This window comes from Podarcis gaigeae, assembly GCF_964106915.1.
Source record: "Podarcis gaigeae genome assembly, chromosome: 4".
Classification (NCBI taxonomy): Eukaryota; Metazoa; Chordata; class Lepidosauria; order Squamata; family Lacertidae; genus Podarcis; species Podarcis gaigeae.
In genome coordinates, this window is record NC_139677.1 from 11109353 (window position 1) to 11122931 (window position 13579).

General features: G+C 40.8%; 1 protein-coding gene across 41 annotated transcripts in view; it reads right to left on the minus strand.

The window, feature by feature from the left end:
* MYCBP2 (MYC binding protein 2) overlaps window positions 1–13579 on the minus strand; it is a 136105-nt gene that overhangs the window by 64152 nt on the left and 58374 nt on the right. For all 41 annotated transcript variants that reach the window (XM_083737678.1, XM_083737677.1, XM_083737699.1 and 38 more), the window contains 14 exons: window positions 12427–12523; window positions 11737–11929; window positions 11057–11331; window positions 9259–9480; window positions 8980–9171; window positions 8392–8598; window positions 6912–7043; window positions 6204–6382; window positions 5673–5815; window positions 4530–4630; window positions 3137–3355; window positions 1963–2188; window positions 651–769; window positions 67–154 (listed from right to left, as the gene is read on the minus strand). In XM_083737678.1, coding sequence (XP_083593804.1) covers window positions 67–154; window positions 651–769; window positions 1963–2188; window positions 3137–3355; window positions 4530–4630; window positions 5673–5815; window positions 6204–6382; window positions 6912–7043; window positions 8392–8598; window positions 8980–9171; window positions 9259–9480; window positions 11057–11331; window positions 11737–11929; window positions 12427–12523 — 2393 coding nt within the window. The remainder of the gene's footprint in view (window positions 1–66; window positions 155–650; window positions 770–1962; window positions 2189–3136; window positions 3356–4529; window positions 4631–5672; window positions 5816–6203; window positions 6383–6911; window positions 7044–8391; window positions 8599–8979; window positions 9172–9258; window positions 9481–11056; window positions 11332–11736; window positions 11930–12426; window positions 12524–13579) is intronic.

Genomic DNA, 13579 nt, shown 5'->3' on the forward strand with positions numbered 1-13579 from the left:
ACACAAAGCAAGTGTTGCTAGTTTTGTGCCGAATCCAACAAAACTATCCCTATCAGAGAGACATACCAATGGGGAGTGCCAGATCTTTTTTCATCAACGCAGCTGCACATGCTCCTCCTAAATTGGCCAGCTCTTTTTCAAGCTGAATGATACCCTTAAAATAAAGAAGACAAAATGATTTTACATATGGTTTTAGGAACTCAGCAAATTCCCCCATATTCTCCTCCTGAAGAGAAACTTAATATATCCACTTATAAACGAGTGCTTGGTGAGGCATGCATTCTGCAACCAGCAGGTCATTTTCAGTAACCCAGCACCCATGCATTTCAGCAATGTGCAAGGGAACCATGGCTAGATTAATGGATGGTTTTTCTATAACACTGGCCTATAAAATTAATGCAACACTTCATGGATTATAAAGTCCAGATATTTACACTAATAACTAAGCCCCCAGAACCTTTTGGTGATGAAACTTGGTTCACATTTCTATACCCTGGAGAACACACTAGAAAAGACAGCAATCAAAGTAGTCTCACATGCATACATCTAACAAATATTTCAGGTTAAAAATGAACTAAAGCAATACAATGAATCTGCATGTAGAAAATTATGATAATTTAAAAGACTGCAGTACTTAAATGTATCCTCACCTCATCAAGTCCCGGGCTAAATTCATAACCAATTGCAAAACACTTGAAACCATAGAAAGAAGCCTTTTCATCTTTCACATAGTCTGATGCAGTTTCCAGTGAGAAGAGCGCCTCATTACCTAAGGGGAAATACTAGATTTAGCAAAGGAACAAACGTGGGCAACAAATCACCTACAATCAAATGCAAGATCTGCCTGTAATTTGAAATCCAAGCTGTGTACAGTGGTGCCCTGCAAGACGAATGCCTCGCAAGACGGAAAACCCGCTAGACGAAAGGGTTTTCCGTTTTGGAGGTGCTTCGCAAAACGAATTTCCTATGGGCTTGCTTCGCAAGACGAAAATGAGTTCCTGCGGGGGTTTTTTCCTCCCCCCCCCCCGCCTTTTTCCCAAGCCGCTAAGCCGCTTATCAGCTGATCGGCTAAGCCACTTAACAGCTGATCCACTAAGCCGCTTATCAGCTGATCCGCTAAGCCCGCGAAGCCGCTAATAGTGCTAATCAGCTAATCCGCTAATGGGCTTGCTTCGCAAGACGAAAAAACCGCAAGATGAAGACTCGCGGAATGGATTCTTTTCGTCTTGCGAGGCACCACTGTACTTCTTTATCTTAATTCACAAGTAATTGTATTCATGTTGTTTACCACTGCTCTTTGTTACATGCCCTAATAATTAACCTCTACTATTCTGGTACAGCACCCAGGGGATGTGGTTCTGGATTAAAAGTAGAAGACAATAATCAAAGTACAACACCCAGTTTTCTTCTTAGTTAATCAACATTATTTCATATCCACTCAACCACTTAGTCATCAGCTGATCCTCGTAAGCAGAAATGACATATCTGCGCACTAAGGAGGCCTTACTGCTTCCAAAGATTCATACAGTGGTACCTTGAGTTACAAACGCCTCAGGTTACAAACTCCGCTAACCTGGAAGAGTTACCTCGAGTTGAGAACTTTGCCCCAGGATGAGAACGGAAATCGTGTGCCGGCGGCGCACAGACAACAAGAGGCCCCATTAGCGAATGCATGCCTCTAGTTAAGAACAGCTTCAGATTAAGAACGGACCTCCAGAACGAAGTAAGTTCGTAACTAGAGGTACCACTGTATTTGAAATATTTATTCACTATGCAAATCAATGTCTTATGATATAAAAATCCCACCATTACATAACACCATTTAACAGATTATAACTTCACATGCATAAAGCCAGACAAATATTTCATCTAGTTGAGGCCAAAGAATTTTTTAATACTGCAGTTTAAGTCCATTTTAGCCATCCATTATATTATATATATATATATTCTCAATGTAATTACCTGGAAGCACCAAGACCATTGTAGGCCACCCAGATGAGCCTGAAAATTTCTTCAGTTCTATCCATGAATTGAGATTTTCATGAACAGAAGCCTGTTTTGGTCCAAAACCTGAAAACTGGATGATTCGGGCAGGAATGAGCAAGCGAAGAACATCCTCTGATTGAGCAGTTCCGCACTGAGCGTCAAATTCTATTGTCATCCACCTGACACATTCTGGAAATGTCACCTGAGAAAAAGTTGGGAAATAAAAATATTTTCTCCTTAACTGGCTTTACGTTGTTGTTGATGATGATGATGGGTGTTCACAATTAGGTTACATTCACAATGATGTTGAAGTTTATTTAAGCAAACAGAACTAAAATGAAACCTTGCAAACATTGCTACAAGTGGCACCCGTCCTGTGGAATGCCCTCCCATCAGATGTCAAGGAAATAAAAAACTATATGACATTTAGAAGACATCTGAAGGCAGCCCTGTTTAATAGTAAATAATAATAATAATAATAATAATAATAATAATAATAATAATAATAATTTATACCCCGCCCTCCCCAGCCAAGACCGGGCTCAGGGCGGCTAACAAGCAATAATAAAAATAAGTTGAATGAATACAACTTAAAAACAAAATTAAAATACAACATTAAAATACTGAAACATTAAAATATTAAAATGTAGCCTCAATGCAGGAGGAGAAAGGAAAAGAAAAAGGAAAGAGGGGGAGGGAATCAAATTGGCTCCAAGCCAAAGGCCAGGTGGAACAACTCTGCCTTACAGGCCCTGCGGAAAGAAATCAGATCCTCCAGGGCCCTGGTCTCATGAGACAGAGCGTTCCACCAGGCCGGAGCCAGAGTTGAAAAGGCCCTGGCTCTGGTTGAAGCTAATCTAACTTCCTTAGGGCCCGGGACCACTAGGGAACTTTTTAACGACTGATGTTTTAATGTATTTTTAATCTTTTGCTGGATGCCACCCACAGTGGCTGGGGAAACCCAGCCAGATGGGCGGGGTAGAAATAAAATAACAACAACAACATTAAATATCATGTGTTCCATTCTCTGCCATTTACACAACATCTGACATGGAGTACAAAATGAAACAAAACAACCCGCTTTGCAATATAATCCAACATCGTACGAAACTCACAGGAAGAGGGTTGCAGACTCCAATGAAGAACCTACCTTGTAATGGGTGACACATGCTGGCTTGTAGGGGTGTTCGCATTCAATGACAGCGTAGTGGTTAGAGGTAGTACAAGCGGAAAGCCCTTGTTCAGGTTGGTTTCCTGTAGTGCTGTCAGTCGACTGGTTGGGGTTGAAGGCAGGAGGAGCATACTTCTGGTTCAAAACAGCTACAGATGGAAGCAGCTGCTGAACTAGGCCAAAAACCTCTACAGCAACCTGTTGCGTGATAAACATGACCACGTGTTTGCAAAACTGAAAATGCATCTCGGCTTGCTTTACAGTGTTCGTGTAAATAATGTTACATTATCTCAACCTAGTTCTTTGGTGTAAAAGGGGTCACTGTTATTACCTGAAAGGTATTTTTACCTGAGCATTAAGACGCCCCCTAGTGCTTGGAGGCAGGGACACTATCACTTCAAAGAACTTGTCCATGCCTTGTGAAGCCTCAGTACATTAATGACCAAGCTACGGAGTCTCACACTGAAACAAGGTATCCAGAACAATGCAAACAGCATACATAATACCAAGTGGTCTCTGACAGTGCACAGATAACTAATGAGCCAATCAAAAAATACCTTAATGTTGTATAAGGCAGCCAGACCAGGTTGGGGCCTTGAAGAGATAAATACGCTCAAGTAAAAATATCATTCAGAGGTCCCTTTTCCCTTAAGTGTACCAAGTCCTCAGGCAGGATGTTCTCAAGCTAACCAAGTACAGGGCAGGTTTAGACCAGTGTTTCCCAACCTTGTGCCTCCAGATGTTTTTGGCCTACAACTCCCATCATCCCTGACCACTGGTCTTGCTAGCTAGGGATGATGGGAGTTGTAGGCCAAAAACATCTGGAGGCACAAGGTTGGGAAACACTGGTTTAGACTATCTATTGACAGGAGAACATGCTGGGCCAGTTGCTTCCCAAAAGCTGCCTTAGACAAGGTGCAGAGATCAATTTTGCAGTGCTTCATTCAGCTGTTAGGCTTAATGCAGGCCGCAGTGTGACAAGCCACATGATGAGAGATATTTCGTTACAGCACCACCAAGGTAAACTACAGACCTTGTGAAATGAATTGTGATCTTTGTCAGAGGTGGAAGATATAATGAGACATATACACAAATATGATGCACCATCCAACATGGTGCTAGACATCTGCTTGCCCAGCGAAGCAAGATGAAGGACACAAAAAGTGAGTCTGACTATCTAAAAGAGTTGATGCGAGAGAGACATACATTTACAGAGAGTGCCATGCTCATTCAGGCAGGTGGCGAGGAGATGGACAAACGGTTAGGAGGATTACCGCTTGTTAACGGAATTGAAAGGTAACCTCTGGGCAAAAATGGGTCCATGTGAAGCACAACTCCATCTTGAATGCTACGGAGACTGTTAGCCACATACCTTGGGAATAGCTGCAGCCACAGGTCCGATATAGGCAATGATAAGAGGAAGGAGCATATAAAAGAGACTGGAAGAGCTGAGCAGTTCTGGAATGTCATCCGCTAAAACAACAAGGACAATAAAAACCCTGAGATACTGAGATATGAAGATACCAATCATATTCCACTACTTAAAGCAGAACAATTAAATTATTCATTAAAGGCATGACCAAGCTAAACATCTGGTGTCCTATCCATTTCAGTGGGAGAATTAAGAATGTGCTCAAATCTCTCACACTGAAATTAATGACTCTTATATACACTTGTTCTTTGGATGGACCATGTTGTATGAATTTAAACCACAATGTTTACATTGTACATTATTTTATCCAATGCTGCAATACTGGTATCACTTTATTTAATCTTCTCACTTCTGAATCTCATTTTAAAAGAACCTCATTGCCTTTGGCAAAACAACCACCCAGCAGGTGACCCATAGAAGTGATGTTTTTTAAATTAAATGACAAATTTTGGGGTTGGGAGGAGACTAAAAATCCTTCAGGGATCCGATGCACCATGAGCTAGTCATCCCTGGATTCAGATTTGGATATTACCTTTCTTTCTAATGCAAACTGTTGCACCATTTATTGTATTTATTATGTGCAAAAATTTAATAAGTGAAGATGTCATGAGCAAACATTCACACTACAGAACCTCACTATCACAAACGGATCTTGAATAAGGAGAATCAGGGCCTTTTTTCTTCTTCTCAACACACAACAAAAAAGGACAAAATAACCATAGTGAAAATACCATCAGTCTCACCATACATAGAGAATTAATATAAATTTTGTAATCCTTAAACTGTAATGGTCTCTTCTTTTAAAACCCAACTTCCCATCTACTCCATAATTCAAAACCATTCTTAACTGCCAATACATGTTATTACTGTCATCTCAAGTTAAATCAAAATATGTTAAATCATATAACTAGTGAACGATATCGCTGGAATTATTCAAAAGCCGCTACAGATTTTAAGTCAGTATTATTAATTTTCAAAAATGTTTTAAATACTTCCCATTTTGAAATGAATTCTTTCCTTGGTTTGTTCTTTAGTTTTTCGGATAGACTATCTAATTCAGGCCTTTTTGCAACGTATTCTTACCGTCTACAGCAAGAGCCCTGTGTAAAAGGTCTTTAGCAGCTCGTACCACAGCACTCACAACAGAAAGTGCTCTGCTACAATTTTTATCTTCTTCATTGGCTTTACTTAAGAGTTGTGACTGTAGATCACCATCATACTCGCTTCTAGAAAATGAAACCAATAAAACATGAGCAACTCTCAGGGAGTACCAAGTAAGATGGGCTAATACAGAAAAATACAACGCTTTTCCAACAATGTCACCAGACATATAGATATTTAAAAGCATCCTTCAGCCTGTCCTATATATGATATATTCTTCTCTCTCTTTATCTCTGTGTGTTTGTGTGCAAATAAATATATAAAATACCTCTTCATGAAGGGCTATTTCAGATAGTTCATTTTCGAAAACAGTAAAGCAAGCACTATACCAAAACAACATTTCTAAGTGAAATAAGGTGGAATACAATGCCTCCAACTGATTTTCACATGTTCAAAACCCACACAAATTCAAAACTAAACAAAATTCACACAATGCAATTACATAGTTCATACCTGTAATAGAGAATCTGTGGGATCTGTCCCCGTGTTTGATTTGTGCCATTGCTGCTCAAACTACACGTACTGAAAGTGAACGTGACACCATCTGGACACTGAACAGTGGTCATCCCTCCATCCCCATTAGCTGTCCGACTCCCGTAGTTCCTCAGACGAACTGCATATTTCACATTCTCCTTCAATTAAACGCCAGGAAAGCAGGCAATATTAGACTAAGCAGCAACATTTTGCTTGATCGTTTTACATGAGCTGTCCTGAAATTTTTAAGGGAAGAGGAAACTTCTCCAATAGCAACAGCCTCTGGGAAAAGCATGTTTGGAACCAGTGGATTCCTGGCCGAGGCAAAATGTTTCCATGGCAGTAGAGCTACACTAGCTTAGGGTTGCCGTATGTCCAGAATTTCCCAGACATGCCCAAGATTCCAAAGATGAAATCACCATCCAGGCGGATTTTTTAAAATTTTGAAAAATGTTTGGTTTGTGTGTGTGCGCTCAGTCCACAGTAGCCCCACTCCTGTATGGAGTTTGGATCTGGAATACTTTATGCCGGTTTAATTTACAGAAATCTTGCTTTAAACCAGCTTCTTGTGTGTAAGATTGCTCCCTAAAATGTTAATCAGCAAATAAATTGTTGAATTGAAATAAAATACATGTGCATAATGCAAATCTATTTTTCAGTTGCAGGGGAAAAAATTGTTTGATTTACCTTCAGGGGAACAACTTTGTCAAGTTTAATTTCAGCAATATCACTCGGGGAGTCATCTGTAGTATACGTCCCTTTAACTAATTCTAGAGATGTCCATCTGTGAGAATGAGTTGAATCTCCTGTATGATCACTCTATAAATAAAAAGAAGTAAAGGAAAATATTTAAAGGTTATGTAAAAAAATAAATCTGGATATTCCTCTGGCTGTTATCTGTAGTTCCACCATCCCAAAGTCCCCTTGCTGCCCCATATATTTGGAACTGCCTCCTACAAAACTTGTGTGATTCTCTTTCTTAAAGGTAAAGGGACCCCTGACCATTAGGTCCAGTCGTGACCGACTCTGGGGTTGCGGCGCTCATCTCGCTTTACTGGCCAAGGAAGCTGGCATACAGCTTCCGGGTCATGTGGCCAGCATGACTAAGCAGCTTCTGGCGAACCAGTGCAGCGCATGGAAACGGCGTTTACCTTCCCACCGGAGCGGTACCTATTTATCTACTTGCACTTGACGTGCTTTTGAACTGCTAGGTTGGCAGGAGCAGGGACCGAGCAACGGGAGCTCACCCCGTTGCGGGGATTTGAACCGCCAACCTTCTGATCGGCAAGTCCTAGGCTCTGTGGTTTAACCCAAGCACCACCCGCGTCCCTTTTTCTTTCTTATGCCTGCTCAAAACCCACCTTTTAGGTACAGCCTTTGGGCTCGATCCCTAGTTACCATGTCCTACTGTAAACTTAATGTAAGTACATGTAAGTTAAGCAACCACGTATTGCTTCCCTGTTTACACCTGCCTCCACTTCCCTCCCCATTTTTCTGCTGTTTCTCCTGTGTTAAATTTGATTGCAAGCTCCTCGGAGTAGGGAACCGTTTCTGCCTATCGCCCCATTCCATCTTTTGTCCTTCAATATATTTTTTTAATGTTACTTCCCCTAACAATTGCCTGCCCTTCAGCATTTAAACCGCATTACTTAGCACCCCTAAAAAGCAAGTGTGAGCTTCCAAGCCATGTGCTTGACAAGAACTAAGGTGCTCGCTTCCTAGGTATTCTCCAGCCTCCTATTCTCTACTACCGCAACAACTCTGACATACCGTATTTTTTGCTCTATAAGACTCACTTTTTCCCTTCTAAAAAGTAAGGGGAAATGTGTGTGCGTCTTATGGAGCGAATGCAGGCTGCGCAGCTATCCCTCTTGCTGTTCTGGCTTCTGAGATTCAGAATATTTTTTTACTTGGTTTCCTCCCCAAAAAACTAGGTGCGTCTTATGGTCTGGTGCGTCTTATAGAGCGAAAAATACGGTATATCGTACAAGAGAGGGGGATATTAACATTATATTTAAACTGGGCTGCACTGTTTTGGGTGAGGCCCAGGAGTCCAGTGTTTGCAACCGTTTTATGTGGATTTTTTTTATTATTACTATTCTAGCAGTAAAGGCAACAACGTTGTTGAATTGCAGGGGCTTTTCATGAACAATTGTGAAGTACATACATCATCAACTAGTACTTCCAGTTCATATTCATGGATTCCTCCTCCTCCATAGACAGAGAATCCTACAACAATAACCCCAGGTTTGTCCACAGAGAAGCAAATTGCATCAGGGGATCCATTTCCTGTATTCCAGCTTCTTCCTTGGCTTGTTTTTGTGAATCGATTTGGGCTTGACTTGACAGAATGAAGAGAATTAAGTCCATCAACCTGGAAAGAAGCAGGACAGCAATTAGCAGAGGAAAAATCCAATTTAAGATTATTTTAAATTAGATCCTTGCCTCTAAATCAACTTACATGAATGAAACTGTCCTATCAAGCACTGTTCCTTAATAAAATAATCCATTTATCAGCTAACTGTTTAACTATCCCTAGAAAAGAAAATGGCTAAAGGAACTAGGAACACCTAGTTTTATACGGACAACACAACATCTAACAAAATCCACTACATGCTTCAAATTGGTTGCATGATTTCTGGAATGAAATATGATTCACTCGTGAAAGAAAAATATTTAAATATGGAAATACTGTCTTATCTTAGCATGCACCTATCAATCCAGAGACAATGGGATTATGAATTAACCACATTACCTCCGATCCCAGTGCAGAAGCTGTGAGTTCACTCACAATACTGGCAAGTAATCCACAGGTGTTAGAAACCAGGTGTGCAGAGAAAAGTTCGTTTTCACGCCTAAGGCTATTTCTTACTGGCAACACGACAATCACCAGCATCTTTTCAAGTACTTCCCGAAAGCTTGTCATCCCTGAGATATTTTCTTCACTCTGTAGAACAAATTGGCACATCAGAACGGAATGTCTCCTATCAGATTATTATGATATACGCTGTGTGCTTTTGTAGCTGATACTCGCCTGACTAAGTTTTTCCATGTGTGCTACCAGCAGAGGGAAGCGATGGGCCAGCGCAGAGTCATTTTCAGTGCTAACTTGTTTCACCATAGAATGCAGTAAGACTTCTCCATCGTAAGCAATAGGAAAGATGGAGGTCAGTTTCACAGACGTGTGGCACAGGGCTGACATCACAGCTGCGAGAAGCCTACTGCTTGATGTCTTGAAGTTTGCTTCCTGGATATCCTTAAAATAAAATTAAAAAATGCTTGTAAAAATGACATAGCTGAACGATGCAAAAAGAGCCTGTGTAACTACTTCTATTCTGACATTACTGTTGGCCACTAATTTTATGATAATATGTATTATAATAAAATATTTATATAGCCTTCAGAGTCCAGTACGCAGATGGTTAAAACACAAAACAAGGGTTGGATGCATGGCAGAAGGAAGGGATCAGAAGTGCTAGTAGTCAATTCCTAGTTTTTAAAAAGAACAGAAGGTTGTGTTGAATTTACGGTCTGCAAATAAAAACATCCTAAAGATCCCAGGCCACAGAGAGGTTAGGCTGGCCTCAACTAGAGCCAGGGCTTTCTCGGCCGCGGCTCCAACCTGGTGGAACGCTTTGTCTCAAGAGACTAGGGCCCTGCGGGACCTGACATCTTTCCGCAGGGCCTGCAAGACAGAGCTGTTCCACCAGGCCTTTGGTCAGGGTGCAGCCTGACCCCCTCCTCTGGCAATCTGCACAGAATTTTGCTTGATGGTTGCCATTATTTTGATCTTAATTTGATTTTAATTAATTTTATAATGAATGTTTTTAGAATGTTGGACTATTTTGATTGTTGTTAGCCGCCCTGAGCCCAGCTTCGGCTGGGGAGGGCGGGATATAAATAAAAATTATTATTATTATTATTATTATTATTATTATTATTATTACTATTATTATTATTATTACTATTATTACTATTATTATTGAAATGACTCCCCACCTGCTGCCCCTGAAAAGTGTAAAAGGGTGAAGGTCGCACATGTGAACAACCTTTATGCCACAGAGCATGGGTAGGCAAACTAAGGCCCAGGGGCTGGATCCGGCCCAATCGCCTTCTAAATCCGGCCCGCAGACAGTCCGAGAATCAGCGTGTTTTTACATGAGTAGAACTTGTCCTTTTAATTAAAATGCATCTCTGGGTTATTTGTGGGGCATAGGAATTTGTTCATTTTATTTTATTTTATTTTTCACAAGGTCTGAGGGACAGTGGACCAGCCCCCTGCTGAAAAGGTTTGCTGATCCCCGTCAGAGGAATATCTCTGACAAAGGGAAGAATTTCGGGAGCTAGTACTCAACCTTCCTGGCAATGAGTTTTTCAGGCTGAGTAGGGGGAAAGAAGAGGAAGCTGGCAAGCAGCTGGAAAAGCACAGCAGGATGTGGTGGTGAGTTGTAGACCAAGATGGGAGCAATGAAGAGAGAACTAGGAGCAGGAATGTTTAGAATGTTCCTGCAATCACCTTCCTTTGTATAATGTATAAAATGTATACTTTATAGTTTTAGCCTTTATGGATAGGAAAGCAGTAAAGTAAAATGTTATAGGGCAATTTGCAATTGGAATTAAAGGGTGGTACCTAACTGAAAACCAGAGGCATTAGTCATGATAGCTGCATACTTAGAGAGTCACTAAATGTCATACGCTGGGGAAAGAATGAGCTACCAAAATGTTTCATCTTTTGGTCAAGGCTGCTGTGTCTGTTTGAAAGGTTAATGTCAATGTTTCACAATACTGCTTTTGAACTGTTTAAAAAAAAATGTACAAAGACTTTTCAGTACCTGATCTAAGCAATTTAGCAAGTCACAAAGGCAAGCCCATTGTAGAGCTGGTGTCGGGTAGAATGAGTGAAAGCAGGCTGTGAAGGTGTTATGGCACTCCTGAAGAACAGCTTCTAGAAGATTCAGTGGCTGAGTGAGGTATCCTTGGGGGTCGTTGTCCAACTTGATCATACAGTGATCTACTCCTTCAGATAAAATTTTTCTTAGTAAGGTTCTAGTCTTCCCAATGCAGTCTGCCAGCTTGCTAGTTTCTTCAACAACAGCTTTCGTAGTAGCTGGAAAAAGAAAGACAGTTACTAACAAAATGGCAAAAAATAATCCAATCAGATACTTTGACTCTCCTTCCTTGGGATGTTTTTAAGCAGAGATTGGATGATGGTTATGTATGATCTAGTTGAGATTCTTGCATTTCAAGGAATTGGACTAGATAACCCCAGAATCCCTTGCAACTCTACAATTTGATGGTGCTACGATTCTATGACTTCAGTTCACCGAAGAAGAAAAAAGCATAGTGAATATTAAGTCTCCAAATAACATCTACTGAAAATGGGTTTCCATTTCCTCAGACCAGTAGCTAGGTTTTAAATTTGCTTTATCTTGTGGTGAGTTTGTTTTGCTCTAAATGGTCCCTTGAAAACTTGGGTTTCATGCACTTAAGATATTTGAACTTAGTATATTACCTGACACAGGGTATATCTCACACGTATAGACACGCAGCAGCCTCAAGCAACAAGTGCCAACGAATCGCAGCCTTTCTAAATCCAAAAGGGTAGCTGTATACTGGAACCCTTTCAATCCGCGAAGCTCCTCTACTCCCAACACTAAGGTTGTCCAGCTCCAATGAAGAATGCTCAATAGTGATTCAAAACACTCCTGTTTCAAGACAAGTTGTGGAAGAAGCAAGGTGACCAACCCCAAAAAGATACCCCAACCACCTTCGGATAAAAGAGATTTCCAGCCCGATTCCTTGTCTAATGCCAGTGTCCTCAGCAAACTGCTGAGTATGCATGAGAATCTCTACACACCAGTAGAAATAACGATTGCTGGGAGGAGAGGTCCCTGAACAAGGTAGAAAAAATTCAAAATCCACCCACCCACCCATTAGAATGCTCAATTAGTGGGAACAAATGAAGCATCTAACAGGATACCAGAGAGTCTGACTCAGACAACATATGATGAAGGATCCTGATGGATAAATAACCTCACTAATTCAGGATGACATTAAGCATTGCATTGGACACAACAGTTTTGTGCTGGCATGTTGCAAGCAGCGTTAATTTAAAATATGCTTTAGCCTACGTTCTATTAACCAATTTTAGATGAACAAACTAGGATGACCCTTGTATGCAACACACTTGACAGATACTTACCACTGAGACAGTTCTTGCAAAAGAGCGCTTTAAAATGTGCACAGGCTCACTTGTTTGCTGTTTTCCTTTTGAGGCACTGCCATCGCTCGTTGGCAGCCTGAAAGCAAAAAAGGGTGGGGAGAGTATAATCCCACACTTCTTTACTCTAGATACTAGAGTATAGAAGTAGAATTTATAAACATTTGCACACACTATCAATTCATATGGTAAAACTGGAGAATGCACTAAATGTGGTCTTTCAAAGAATATCAAGCAGTCTTGATCCTGAAGATATATATTCTGTCCATTCAGTAAAATACTTCACTTTCCTATTTCACACAAGTTTTCTGCTAGGCTACAAGACAAGAGAAAATGAGAAAGTTGGAAAGCCCTGTTCTATGAGTGGATCCTAGCAGTTCTTAGGATCTAAGCTCTTGATAACTGCACACTCTATTCTTTCTCTTTTTGGAGGGTCAAAGCCCTACTGTAGATTAAATCAGCCAGCTGCAAGGTCTTTTGGCATAAAGAGAGATTTATGTCCTTCTAACTGCAGGCTGTGTGTTCCCTCAAGCTGCTCCCAGGATCAAGGGAACCTGCTGGAATAGTATTCTGTTTAAAGTAAGGGGATGCAGCTGCAGGTGGCTTGGGCAACTAGAAGAAATCCAGTGCAGTCCTGTGTGAGATCTACAATTATTAGTCCTCCAAAGGAGCCCAGAGCAGAAAACATATCAATATTAATAATAAAACAAAACTTCTATTAAAGTTTAGAACTCCTAAAAAGCAATCCCCCCTCTCATACTATTAATTCCAGGACTTCCAGGGACAGAATTTTCAGCCATCAAATGCCTGGGTAAACAGGCATGTTTTTAAATTTCTCCTAAAAGTTACCAGTGACGGAGACTGACTCACCTCAGGAGGGCATGTCACAAATTGGGGGCTGCCACCAAGAAGACCCTGTCACAGCTAACCAGGCAACCCAGTTTAACATGTTCATCTCATCCAGGGAGAACCAGATATAAATCTTATATAGCGATAATGCTCACTAGGTACATTTGGGATAGTTGCCATTGCTCAGGTTAAACTAAAGACAAAGTTGTAAGAGTGGAAAAATTGGGATAATCCTATACATGTCACCCCAAACTCTTTGTAGGAAGGGTGAAATACAAAGGAAATA